At 34.6% G+C, this 15,169-nt stretch overlaps 1 protein-coding gene across 3 annotated transcripts in view; it reads right to left on the bottom strand.

Moving 5' to 3' along the window:
- Positions 1–722: 722 nt before the first annotated feature.
- The window catches only part of LOC123527803 (serine/threonine-protein phosphatase 4 regulatory subunit 3A-like), a 29,878-nt gene continuing 15,431 nt past the window's right edge, over positions 723–15,169 (bottom strand). For 2 of the 3 annotated variants that reach the window (XM_045307493.2, XM_045307486.2), the window contains exons 11-16: positions 14,327–14,485; positions 13,458–13,627; positions 12,643–12,797; positions 9,452–9,642; positions 8,023–8,264; positions 723–7,095 (exon numbers count right to left, since the gene is read on the bottom strand). In XM_045307493.2, coding sequence (XP_045163428.1) covers positions 6,982–7,095; positions 8,023–8,264; positions 9,452–9,642; positions 12,643–12,797; positions 13,458–13,627; positions 14,327–14,485 — 1,031 coding nt within the window. In that variant the 3' untranslated portion in view covers positions 723–6,981. The remainder of the gene's footprint in view (positions 7,096–8,022; positions 8,265–9,451; positions 9,643–12,642; positions 12,798–13,457; positions 13,628–14,326; positions 14,486–15,169) is intronic. The other variant, XM_045307501.2, reaches the window with a different exon arrangement.

Here is a 15,169-nt window from a genome sequence, read left to right as displayed (position 1 = left end):
TTTGTACTGGTACAGAATCCAGGAACACTGGTTAGGTTAACAGCCCGCCGTTACATGACTGAAATACTGTTGAAAAACGGCGTTAAACCCAGAACAAGCAAACATCTACAACCAACGGTTGGAATTTATTGAAATTCATAGGAATCTTCAGTATCAAAAGGTGCACATATTGTCTTCTTGGTTTGGCCTAGTGGTTCTCAAGTTATGGATTGGAAACAAGTTTTCCATATTCTGGCCCCTGTGACTTGACCTTTGATTGAGTGACCATAAAATCAATAGGGGTCATCTACTCTGCATGCCCAATCATCCTATTAAGTTTCAACATTCTGAGCCAAGTGGTTCTCAGGTTATTGATCAGAATGAGTTTTCCATGTTCATGCCATGCGACCTTGACCTTTGCTCAAGTGACCCTAAAATCAATAGGAATCATCTATTCCAAGTCCTATCACTCCAAGTTCAAAAAATCTTTTTCAGTTTCAGCAGAGTTGAGAATGACATTTTGATATCAAAGCTTGACTGACCATCAATACTGTATAGTCATTTAAAAACTTTTTTTAAACATGCAATTTTAACAGATATAAATGACAAAGTTTCATTATCAAACTCCACTAAACCTGAAAATATTTTGTGATAATGAGGCTCGCACAGAACTTAACCAGCACAATACAAAATTTTTACCATATTTGCTCTACAAGGTACACACACAAAAAAGAACAAACAAGTTTCACATTTCATATTTTTAATTTAGATTTGTTAATGATTATTTGTACATGATAAAGTTGTATGTCCTATAGTCAATCAGCCCTATGTTTGACAACAAAATAGAATAGAGCTGACCGACTTCTATATACAATAGAGAAAGTATAAAATTTGATTTGACAAATTAACAGGACCTACTACTCAGGTAAAGTAAAAATGATACACCGATCTCTGCATTCAACTACACTTATATCTTTTGCACTGAAAGAATCATCAAACTTATGCAAATGTAGAAAGGATGGCAAACATTCATTCTGAATACACAAGTAACTCTGATGCTACATTACGCTTCAGTGTTAAACTTTGGTAAATCACGTACATGTATTAAAATAGCAAATCTTTACCACCAGCAAAGAGAGTGGCACATTTGGTATAAAACTTCTGTTCATATTTTTGTCCAATGCATGCTGATATAGTTAAAAATTTTCCACTTTATTCAAATAAAGCCAATTTTGTCACATTACAATTTATAAACAAGATAAAAACTGCCCGGTACAAAACTCCATATCCAGCATGCATCAATATTCATATCATTTCGAAGAAAGACTAAAATTTCTGTCACAAATACTCACAAGGTATGGAAGTGACTTTTACTCCAAACTAACATGAATATGTTGACTACAACACCCAACACTGTTTTTCTTAAATGCTTCAACCACATGGAAATTGCCAAAATGCTGATAAACAAAAATGCTGCATTCTCAGAGATCTTCAAGGCTTAACTACAAATTCAGAAATGTTCCTGTCTGTTATGTTGGAACTGGCTAGATACAAAAAAGACATTCAAGTTGAAAGTGTGTCTGAAATAAAGTGGGACCAGCCCACTTTTGACCGAAGTATATCAATTGTACAACACAAGTGTTAACACTTCCAGACATTTATCTTGCCCTATACATACAAAATAAACAGTCAAATGTACTCCACTATGACTGAACATGACGGAAAGCATGAATTATTCTTTGAGGCATAGAGGTTCTGAGCAAACAGTATTGTTTTAACATTGCATGTGGACTGATACAGAAAAATATATACCTTCTGCCTGAAAAGTAAACCACTGATAGCAGACAGTCACTGGCTGATGCAAAGCTCTGGACACTCTAAATTAACTTATTTCACAAACAGTTCCTGTACTTAGCAGCAATTCTGGCAAGCTAGACTATCTGAAAATTGTTGAAGCATCAAAACGACACTGTTGGTGAAGAAGATGTAATCATCTTTATGGCATCTTAACGCATATGGAAAAATAACAGCTAATTTTAATGTGACAGCCACTAAAGATGACACTGCACTTGCTGATAATTCTACCAGCATTCTAATAATGATAAAAGTCAGCTTGAAAAACAAGAGGGTCATGATGACCCTGAATAACTCACCTGAGTAATATGAGCCACATGTTTAAAATGGTAAACTGATACTAAAATATTAGAAAGTAGGTCAGTAGGTCATATTCATGGTCTTTGAAAGTCAGTATTAAGATCAGTTTGCAAAACTGTACATGTAATCCAAATTTCAAGGCTGTATCTTAAAACAAGAAAGTAGGTCAGTAGGTCAAGGTCACAGTCAAGTGACCCCTAATCACTTGGGTTCATCAGGTAATTATAATTAAACAGTCTAGGAAATATTATCTGATAATTTCTGAACTATTTATTCCTATATAACTCATATAACAAGTGACCCCAGGGCAGGGCCTCTTTTCACCCCAGGGGCATAATTTGAACAATCTTGTTAAAGATCCACTAGGCAATGCTACATACCAAAAATCAAAGGCCTAGGCTTTGAACTTTCAGACAAGAAATTTTTCCCCCCTATATAAGTCTATGTTAAATTTGGGACCTCCAGGGCAGGGCCTCTTTTCATCCCAGGGGCATAATTTGAACAATTTTGGTAAAGGACCACAAGGCAATGCAACACACCAAATATCAAAAGCCTAAGCCTTGCAGTTTCAGGCAAGAAGATTTTTAAAAAAAATTCCTATTTAAGTCTATGTAAAACTTGAGGCCCCCTGGGGCAGGGCCCCTTTTCACCCCAGGGTTATAATTTCAAAAATTTTGGTAGAAGGCCATAAGGCAATGCTACATACCAAATATCAAAGGCCTAGGTCCAGTGGTTTTAGACAAGAAAATTTTTAAAGTTTTTTCCTATTTAAGTCTATGTAAAACTCGTAATCCCCCGGGGTGGGGCCTCTTTTCATCCCAGGGGCACAATTTGAACAATCTTCATAGAGGACCATTAGATAATGTCACATGCCAAATATGAAGGCTCTACGCCTTGCGGTTTTGGACAAAAAGATTTAAAAAAAATTTCACCAGAGTTCTGCATGGAATTCAATTCTTTGAACAATAAGGGGGCCACCAAAGGATCATTCCTTTAAAGTTTGGTGTAATTCTGCCTTCTGCCCAATGGTTTTCAAGAAGATTTTTTTAGAAAATGTTGACGGACACACGGACAGACATTGAGCGGTCACAAAAGCTCACCATGAGCCTTTGGCTCAGGTGAGTTAATAACAAACAGAGAAGGAATTCTGCGTGCAGTAACTAGCCATTCTTAGCTATTACAGGAAGAGAAATGAGTAACGTCCAATGTAGGTTTCAACCATATACAAATAATATCACTTAATCTTTATTTTTTTTTTCAAAAATAATGAATTCATCAAATATACAAGAGTTAAAATTTTCTTACATGATAATTTTATGAATGAAAAATTTACAATGATAAGATGATATGATGATGCATGAAAAACTCATTTCCAGTTCACACACAAAACATACTGCTATAGTGCAATTCACTAATTATTTCTCTATTGTGTGGCATAAATTATTTCAATATATATCCTGATTAAATAAATAACACAAACACATATGCAACTTAAAGATAGATTTCCAAGTTTAAAGGACATCCTTTGTTAAACAGTTTCCCGTCATTATTCATAACAATAGTCAACTCCTAGCATATTTTCTTATTCTGAAAACAAGCTTCATGTTGAACCAACTAAAAACCAAATAATATTAAGCATCGAGACACATAATAAGCACCCGTTCTTTATGCACGAGTCATTTACACTATTACAAGTTTTCTACTTCGATAGAATATAAAAGGATGCTATAACTTTAACCATAAGTTTGCAACAGTGTTGGATATAAAATATACAAATCACTTAGGAGTTCAACAATGAAAACTTGTCCATCAATAATCCATCTAACACTACCTGCAACCCTTAAAATAGACCTTTATCCTTGAAAATCTATTTTCAGACTTAAGGAATTCTCTGTCCTGGAAATACTATATTCCAAGTGCTGCTTAATGAGACAGATTCAAAACATAGATTGCTTCTGAAATACTGGCTGCAATTATCATTAGAGGTGGTATTTTTTTTATCAATACAGTAACTCATTTAGCCTCAAGAGATACAAAGAAAACAACAGTAAGCAGTGTTAAGAAATAAGAAAACTAAACTCCAGCTGAACGATTGTATACCCATCCCTCCCACACTACAGGAAACACATAAAACACATATGCAATTATATATAATGGAATGAAAACTGAATTGGAAGCTGTAATAGCACTTAATGTCTTTGGTGATCAGAATAAAGTAACTTCCTTATTTATCTACTGTCATATTATGACCCAATTTAACACCACGTAATAAATAAGGCAAACAGAGCCCTACCTCGCACATATTCCCAGTCTGAATTTTAGATTTCAACATTAAAATGCTAAGTATTCTATTTGCCCAAGTTTGAAATTTAAATGAATATTTCCAAATATTTGGATATACTCATTTAAAGGTTCATTAATAATAATATACAGTCCATCTTTGTTCAAACACAAAGGGTAAAAAAAAACGCAAACAGTAACTAGATCCATCTTGGATATCTAATCTCATTACAATTTTCTGTCAAACTTACAACCACTGGTATATATTTCACATATATTTTTAAGCTAATCGAGGTAGAACAACTATGTAACATAATGAAAATATCTACGTTTCAACAGGGCCAGACCATCGGTTAACTCACAGATGTATTCGTTTATTCCATGGGAACAAATTTGGACTGTATAAGGCATTTAAACAAACTAGAGAAAATAGAAAGTTAAGTACAGCAATTTATAGTCAACATCTAAAATTTCAGACTGAATGTTTACGAATATATGACCCTAGTGTCCTATACAATCACTTCACATGATCTACACAGTACCTTTACATTTGGCAATACATATTATCATGGCTTTTACTGACCAATTATCTCGAGATCTGCATTATACTATGCTGGCAATAACATACTAGCCTATAATTGTTCTCAGCTCACCTGGCAGTCAAGCATCAACTAAATATCGCACGACAATCAGTATATGCTGGTTTGTCAATTAGTAATTTGTGAAACTCTACATAGCAGTTTAATTTTCTAGGCATAATGGAGCTCTCAATTCATCTAGAGTGCTCTTAAGTGATCAAATCTAAAATGTAAAGTTAAACTGCCAAAAAAACAAATATTGAAACATTTTGAAAAGTATGTTAGTCCTTATTTAACTGTTTTACTCTATACAAGTACTACCTCACAGACGGCATAGCAATGAACTCTGTTATTAAAACATAAGTATATATAGCAAGATTACTTAACTAAGAAATGCTCAAGGATGAAAATGCTCATCTGTAATAATAGTGAAAAGACTTATTTTAACAATAAATTAACTTAAAGGAAAGCAATATTTTGTACTTAGATGAAAAAAAAAAGAACATACAACCTGCTGAGCAGTCTTAAAGACACAGAAATTTATATTCTTTTCTGTTGTAAATGAATATATTAATTCAAATATTTAAATGTACAGTATCTGTTATTATTACCCCTGCCTGGAAAATATTTCATCTTGTAAAGCAAGACAATGAACAGTGCATATTCTTTTCATAGAATCCATGTGCATTCATGAGAAAATTAACTTAATGGTGGAGTACTAAACATGAAAATGTGGTTTTACTGACTTGTAAAACTTTTCAACAAAGGTAAACACAATGGCAATTTAAAAGATGTACGAGTTAACAACTACATGATTATACATCATGAACTGACTTCATTTTTAACTCATGGGTGAAATCTAGAATGCTCACAAAACAAACAACAGACATGCACTTCACGAATTCTTCATATTTCTACATGGTAAATGAATTTTTTTTACCAGAAAATTATAAAATGTCTGATGCATGACGAAAAATGAGACACTGAGATCTTCTGTTCTGAACTTGCTTATCAGTAACTTCAATATAAATAAATCATACTAAACATTTTTCTGACAAAAAATTAGAAAACAATTTACCTAGTAAAACCAGTACTTATTACAAACACATTCAAATAACACAGAATGGCACATTTATGTCTTTAGTTACCATACCTGATCATGTTTTAACTATAACATCCATGTTTCTTTGTATCAATAAACTGCTTAATTATCTTTATAAGCCCAAAAAGTAACGATAAGTCATTTGATCAACTAGAGATTCGTACGTCAATATCATACTTTATATCTGGTTTGTTATCCTGCATTTAAAGAAAAAACCCTGAACACCCCTATCAAAACGAAATATATTTGGGTAACTATGCATTATCCTTATTTTACAAATGTTTACAAATCAATAAACAGAGGTAAGTTATTATCGTTCAGAAAATAAAAAGTTGTATCACAGTCACAAAAACATTATTGGTCTTATTTTTACACAAATTTTCGAGTTTTCCAAAAAACTACTTTTTTGTACATAATAATACAATTCATGACAATTTCCAAAAACATAACAAACGCAGAGATATAAATCCCTAAAATCTGTAAGTATTCCTAAATGGGAATTATCTATTGCCATAATACGACTTTTCACTTCATCTAAAATTAAAACGTCACAAACGTGATTCTCTTGGCTGTCCCATGTCTGGCCTTGTGCAAGGGCAGCCTTTTGATATACGAGTCGTCTCCTTGGAGACACCTTTGCAATGTTATCACAAACATTTCTGATGGTGTGGGAGACTTGGGCCAGCCCCTCTCATCCACCCTGCTTGAACATGTCTGTTTCTCAAAAGAGAGAATTTTCTGATGCTGAGAAATCTGTATCAAGCACTTCACTGGCACCACACAACAAAAATATAAATAATTATACAACAAAGTCTTGGCCAGCACAATTTTGTAGGTGGGCTATCTACTGGAGTCCCTGCTGTTAGTTTATCTATAGGTTTTGTATCATTAAGTTGCTAAACGCTGTCGTTTTGGCGAGGGTCCGAGAGCCGCATCGGTAGAATCTTCCTCCTCTTCATCAGAATCATCTTCCGGATAATCTACAAGACCTATTAACCCAGGCTGTAAATAAATAAATACTGATTAGGAAGTGAAGAGACTAAGAAAGTCTTCAATACTACAAGGATACCCAAGCTATGCGATGCTACGACATTGAAGTGCAAATCCTGTAAATAATGGAATTTTGACAAAAGCACATGTATTCTGACGTTATAGACTGGAAAAGAACTATGACCTTACATATTTTCACCTAAATATAATCAAGAATTCCTAGTATTGTTATTGTGAAAGCTAGTACTAAGTTTTCTGAATATTATTCTATGTATGCAAGTTATAGAACTGACAAGGAAAAAAAAGAGGGCCATGATGGCCTATATCACTCAACTGACTCAAATGGGGACCTCTACACAATGCTATAATGAAATATCCAAGCTTAAGGCCGCAAGGTTTTAGAAAATACAAATTACCTCATGGGTGGGACCAACCTGTCCCCAGGGGGCATGATTTGAACAAACTTGGTAGAGGACCCACTACACAATGTTTCAAGCCAAATATCTAAGCTCCAGCAATAAAAGTTTTAGGAAAGGAGATCTTTTAAAGTTTTTTCTATGAAAGTCTATGCAAAACAAGTGAAGCCCAGGGCAGGACCAATTTTGACCTTAAGTGCATGATTTGAACAAATTTGGCAGATGACCACTACACAATGCTAAAAGCCAAACATCTAAGTTCTGATCCTTGCAGACCACTAATTTAGAGGTCTTAGTCTTGCAACTGATGCATTGTATAACCATGTATAATCATGGTGAATATTAATGCTAAGTTATTTGTGTACGTAAACAACAATACAAAAGTTACAAAGTGAACAAGAAAAGAAAGGTAAATCATTAACCTCTGTGACCTTTTTTCATTTTCCGCTAGCATTTTGCCAGTTCTTAATTCGAGCCCTACATAATTCTTCTCTTAAATAAAGTACACAACAAAGTAATTTACCCGTTTCCCCTGCAGTGAATTATTAACTTTTTCTTCCCGTACTGGTGTAGCAGGTGAACCTGCTGGTGTAGGACATGCAGTCACTGTACGACCTGGTGAACCTGGACTGTTCGGACTGTTTGGCCGCTCTGGAGACGTCACTGGGCTGGTAAGAGGGCTTGATTTTAATGTAATGTTGATTGGAGAAGTGGACTTGTTGATTATCCTAGTTGGTGTATCTTTCATTTCGTTTTGGACCTTTTCTGAAAGTGAAAGGTAACAATAACATATCCATTTTCTATACCATTTTCTATACATTAAAATATATTTAACAACATCTGTTTGTAAAACCCATATACTCCCTTTGATGGCCTACCAGACACAAATTAATATGCAATTTTGTATACTGCAACCTTGACCTTTGACCAAATAGCCTCCAATAACAGGGTTTATCTACTGACCACAGTGAACCATCCTACAAAGTTTGACTATTGTGGGCCTGAAAATTGTTGAGGAACTGTTTTAAATCTCATTGGTTAGGAACTGTTTTCAATCATGAGTTCAGTCACTTTGACCTTTGGTCTACCATTGAAGTTGTCAACTCTTCTGTAAACTTGACCTTTTGACAAAATGACCGCAAACAAAACAGGGGACATCTACCGACCATATGCAACCATCCTACAAAGTGTAAAGACTGTAGGTCAAGACATTTAGTTTTTAAGTGGACTCCATTTTCAATCTCACTGTCACTGTGACCTTAACCTTTGACTTACTGACCCAAAACAACATGAATCACCTACTGACCACATTTTCTAGTTACTGACTAGAAACCAATGATCTACTGACCAACATTCAATGTGCAAACAACATACCACTCACCCTTAATTTTGAGGTTTTCATGAAGAAGCCTGACCATAGCAATGGCTGGAAACTGTATCAATTCCCTTAACAATCTACACTGAAGTCACCAGATTAATTTCTATAGTGATGCGGGGATTCACATTACCCTTTTTAAATGCAACCATGCTGCCCTTAAAAATATACACCACTACCTTTAACCCGATGCTAAATCCTACCCTTTGATGTGTAACGCTTCAAAGGAGTAGCTGTAATGCTTTATGACATAAAGAGTAATAAAATCATCAGTCTCCAACCACTGTGACCATGACCATTGATCTCTAAATCAATACAGATCTTTCTCAAGTGTTATTTGACCAGTTTGTAAAGTTTGAAAGCCATGGCTGTTATACCAGGAAACCAAACAATTACCTGAAGAAAGGTGCATGCGACCTCAACCTTTTAGCCACCGACCCCCACAAAAGATAGGGATCTTCCTCTTGTGACTGGTCAGTGATCCATTAAAACTGAAGTTTTATAAATGAAATACAAGAAACCTCCCAAAATCCAATATCATGTTATTTAGAAAACTAAGAAACTTTTCTGTATTTACCTCTTCTGTTCCCTATGAATTTATCAATTTGATCAAAATCGTCGAGTTTACTCTTGAGCATATCTGACATTGGCACTATATTCTCCCCATCATCCACATCATCTTCCTGATCAAACCACATTTCTTCCTCTTCCTCTAGCGCTCGTTGGTCTCGTCGAAAACGATTATTTCGTAATGACAGTGCAGTGTTACTGTAACATATATCATACTTATAACCATATCTGGATTTATTCTGTCCTATACATCTATATCATCCTTTAAAAACTGTTTACAGAATGTTAAAGTCTTGTGGCATCTTTGCTAGCAGTCAGTAATCATCCAAGTAAAACAGACATTATCTAAAGTGTGTATGGGTTAAAACCATACAATTCTAACATTTCTTAATTATTCAACTGTTTCAATCTTTACTGGAATTAAAATTATACAAGAGGACCATGATGGTCCTGAATCGCTCACCTCTTCCCACATGACCCAGTTTTGAGTATGACATCGTTTTTTCTATTATTTGACATAGTGACCTAGTTTTTGAGCTCATGTGACCCAGTTTTGAGCTTGACCTAGATATTATCAAGATAATAATTCTGACCAATTTTCATGAAGATCCATTGAAAAATATGGTCTCTAGGTTTTTCTATTATTTCACCTATTGACCTAGTTTTCGAAGGTACGTGACCCTGTTTTGAACTTTACCTAGATATCATCAAGGTGAACATTCTCACTAATTTTCATGAAGATCTCATGAAAAATATGGCCTCTAGAGAGGTCACAAGGTTTTTCTATTTTTATACCTACTGGCCTAGTTTTTGACCGCACATGACCCAGTTTCGAAACTGACCTAGATATCATCAAGGTGAACATTCAGATCAATTTTCATGATGATCCATTGAAAAATATGGCCTCTAGAGAGGTCAAAAGATTTTAATAATTTTAGACCTACTGACCTAGATTTTGACCGCAGTTGATTCAGTTTCAAACTTGACTTGCTAGATATCATCAAGATGAACATTCAGACCAACTTTCATACAGATCCCATGAAAAGTATGGCCTCTAGAGAGGTCACAAGGTTTTATTATTATTTGACCTTCTGACCTAGTTTTTTATGGCACGTGACCCAGTTTCAAACTTGAACTAGATAACATCAAGGTGAACATTCTGACCAATTTTTATGGAGATCCATTTATAAGTATGGCCTCTAGAGAGGTCACAAGGTTTTTCTATTTCTAGACCTACTGACCTAGTTTTTGGCCGCACATGACCCTGTTTCGAACTTGACCTAGATATTATCAAGATGAACATTCAGACCAATTTTCATACAGATCCAATGAAAAATATGGCCTTTAGAGAGGTCACAAGGTTTTTCTATTATCTGACCTACTGACCTAGTTTTTGACGGCACGTGACCCACTTTCGAACTTGATCTAGATATCATCAAGATGAACATTCAGATTAACTTTCATACAGATCCCATGAAAAATATGGCCTCTAGAGTGGTCACATGGTTTTTCTATTATTTGACCTACTGACCTAGTTTTTGACGGCACGTGACCCATTTTCGAACTTGACCTAGATATCATCAAGGTGAACGTTCTGACCAATTTTCATGAAGATGTCATGAAATATATGGCCTCTAGAGAGGTCACAAGGTTTTTCTATTTTTAGACCTACTGACCTAGTTTTTGAAGGCACGTGACCCAGTTTCGAACTTGACCTAGATATCATCAAGATAAACATTCTGACCAACTTTCATAAAGATCCCATGAAAAATGTGACCTCTAGAGTGGCCACAAGGTTTTTCTATTTTTAGACCTACTGACCTACTTTTTGACCGCACGTGACCCAGTTTCGAACTTGACCTAGATATCATCAAGATGAACTTTCTGACCAACTTTCATGAAGATCCCATGAAAAATGTGACCTCTAGAGTGGTCACAAGGTTTTTCTATTTTTAGACCTACTGACCTAGTTTTTGACCGCACGTGACCCAGTTTCGAACTTGACCTAGATATCATCAAGATGAACATTCTGACCAATTTTCATAAAGATCCCATGAAAAATGTGACCTCTAGAGTGGTCACAAGCAAAAAGTTTACGGACGCACGCACGGACGGACGACGGACACTGCGCGATCACAAAAGCTCACCTTGTCACTTTGTGACAGGTGAGCTAAAAAGCCATTTGCCTCAAGAAACTGATGACCACAGACGTTCACGTTTGATTTGCACTTTAATCTAACAATAAATGTCTCCAAAATTTAAGAAGACTATGACGAAACTGACATCTTCAAAGGCATCACTTAAATATTTCAAATGTTACATAAGAATAACTGAGAATGGAACAGTACTAATTAATTATCTGGATGTATTCTTTCCTAAACCACATATATATATTGGTTCTATAAATGTCCAAGAAATAACAAGAGCTGTCACTAATGGTGACAAATGCCCCCGCAGTGCCTTGACCTTTGACCTGGTGACCTTGACCTTTGACCTGGTGACCCCAAAGTCAGTAGGGGTCTTGTACTCAATAAGTACTATCAGCATATGAAGTCTGAAGGTCCTGGGTGCAGTGGTTCGCGAGTAAAGTGCCTTCATGCAAAAAGTTAACGTTGTGACGAACAAACTAACGAACGACAGACAGTTGAAAACTAATATGCCTCCTTCAGGGGCATAAAAATGATACAGTGTTTTTAATGATGAATTTATCACTTTATATGACTTTAAGGATCTTTCATACTTTTAGTTTCAATGTTTTTTAAAATCTACAAAATAGGCAAGATAAGACTTTTTTTTTTTATCTGATTATTAAGTCATTAAAATATAGGTGCCAATAACCCAGCATGAAGATGGTAATTATAAAGTTCTTATTATTTGCTAAAAATAGGGGAAATGCAATGGTCATTTTTATTTTTGGCGATATTGAAAAAAAAAAAAAGTACTGAAAAGTTTTCCAAGAGATATTTACTACTTAAGAAACTTTAAGATGTAAGGTATGGCTGCTACTTACAGTGAAATACAATGACTTATGATGCACAATTATCAGTCTCATTAGAAACAGTAACTGCAAAGACTATTTTACTATCCAACAGAATGTCAAAATAAAACTTAAAGTCAATACAAATAGAAAATGTAATAAATGTAATGATTTCATGAAATGAACAAAAAAAATGGAAAATGAAGAAACGATCTACATACATGACATACCCCTCAAAGCCCGTCTTATCTTTTAATTTGTCCTGAAGTTGCTCGTAATGGGTTTTGAGAGACTCAAACGTGTTGACATAGTCAACGTGTTCCAGATCTTTTATATGATTTTCTACTATATGGCTACACAAGTTTTTAATGTCCTCCTACAAAAATAAACAATGTGTTACACATTTCCTTCCCTGTTACATAAAAACAATACATAAATGACATCATTTCAAAGCATAGTATATTGAGGTAAACAAGGAAAACTATGTTCAGTTATCTTTAAAACTGTATTTTTCCAGCAATTTTGCTATTCATAAGGATATAAAGAAAGGAATTTTTAAATTGTACTACCATTCATAAGGATCTAAAGAAAGGAAGTTAAGTCATTATAAAGAATGTACACATTCATATTATAATGATTTGTACTAAAATACTATACTTTTCACAATCAGAAGGAATTATCACTTTTTTCTCGTATGATTTAATCAAGGTAAATACATGTCGCAGACAATTTTTTACCAAAATTTGCAGTCTTTGTGAAAATGAATTTTGAACTTAACCTAGATAAAGAAACTTGATAAAATCTTGACAGTTGAAAGCACATATCTCTATTTTTCTATCATATTTTTATTACAATTTTATTTTACATCAGGTTCAATTGTGGAAAAAGCATCAACACTAATCTAGAATACCATTTAGTCTGCCTCATCAAAACCAGTACTTGTGTCATTACCGGTACATGAAACATGGCTGTAACCCACCCCCACCCCCCCACCAGTGGCAGTCTTTTATTAGAAAACTATCACAAGCATACTTACTAATCTAATGAATTCAAACAGTTCGATCATGGCAGAGTTGAGAAGATTGTATTTATTGCCATTAGTTTTAAATGCTTCCACTACAGGTTTGAACAAGTTGCCTTTGATGATATAACGGTTGTAAAAGTCTTCTTTCATACCAATGATCTTTCTCATGAACCTTAAGGCACCTGAAGAAACAAAACAATGCATGTAAAATAGTACAAATATTCACAACAACATTTCTACATTAGGATGTTTCAATGAAACGGCAGACTGCCATTTTGTTCTTTTCTTTCACAGCAAGTTTCAAAACTTCAAAACACGCAATGGTTTTGGGTCCCAGTAATTCATAAACAAACTTGATCTCTTTGCAATTTCCTCTCCTGGGCTCAAGCTCAGCTTAGAACTTAAGAGAAGTCATTTTGGGGAATCATTTTTGCCTCAGGCAAAATTTGGAGAAATAGTGAGTCTGTAGAGAGAATTGAAGACTGTTAGTAAAACACCAGACAGTGAGCGATCACAATAGCTCACCCAAAGCACTTTGTGCTCAGGTGAGCTAACAAAATGGCAGCTGTTTCACTTTAATACAAGTAAAGTCACAAAATGTCAAACAATTTAATTTAACATAACTCCTGGCTAGTAATCTAAAACCCTACACCCGCTTGTCAATTTCATTTACATAATGTCTTACCATGTACAGACGATGAGAAAAGAATTTTGTGTGTTTTAACATTTAACAACACTATTCACTCCATTTTTTAACTAAGTTAATTCTCAGTGTTACTTATAATGATAAATTTATTTCAAACTGAAAATATATGAAAAAGTTTTTTAAATTCCAACTGTGAAAAATTGGTTTAACAAGTACATAAACAACATATACTTACAAAGCAGAAGAAATGCATGATTTGACCTGAGTAGCACAAGAACTCTGCGTAGAAGATCTTTACTGATAATGTAGTTCTTTATATGATATGTGTGATGTTCAACACAGAATGACAACAACTCTAGAATCAAACTCAACAACTGCGCTGTCTGAAAATCATCTGAAAATATAAGCAAATAAATGATGTGTAAAATCTTGACAAACAGACTGGTACTAATTAAAGGGTGCTTAATTCATTTCATGGCATATTAGAGAGGTACTGGATCTGTAGACAGTTGTGTAAATTCAGTATATAGCAATCTTCTCTATCATGCTAAACTGTATGAAAAATGTTCTTACAAAAACATTTACCAAGTACAAAGCAAAATATTAGCATGCTCAGAAAAATAGCGTGTTTATTACTTTAAGCTTTCCTAGTTAGGTAGGTTACTTCGGTAATCAAAATTGTGTCTGTTTCATTTTGCTGAATATTCCACGATAAATCAGTTTTCAACACATTTAAATAGAAGCAACATGATAGCGGGTCATTTATTTATTCTCTCAGCAAAGTCAAGGAGTGTTTAGATCATTTTAGCAGAACCTTCAATTTAACTGGTTACCTTGTTATCATTCTAAAAATTCTTCTACAAAGAGGGTACAAACCTCCAAACCCTGTTTACGACTGAAATGTAGTCAACGCATGTAATTTACTTTGGCTTTGTTAAGAGTTAAACGCCCATTTTTTTCAACAATCTATCCAGTTATATACAAGCAGGCAATTTACCTAACCATCGCTCCTATGATTCTCACTAGTACTAGACCCCTACCCTCCGTAAGAAACTACCAATTTCCTCCCATAAAGACC

Source organism: Mercenaria mercenaria, chromosome 1 (genome assembly GCF_021730395.1).
Source record: "Mercenaria mercenaria strain notata chromosome 1, MADL_Memer_1, whole genome shotgun sequence".
Classification (NCBI taxonomy): domain Eukaryota; kingdom Metazoa; phylum Mollusca; class Bivalvia; order Venerida; family Veneridae; genus Mercenaria; species Mercenaria mercenaria.
Note: the sequence above shows the minus strand (reverse complement) of the source record. Positions and strands in the feature narration are given on the sequence as shown.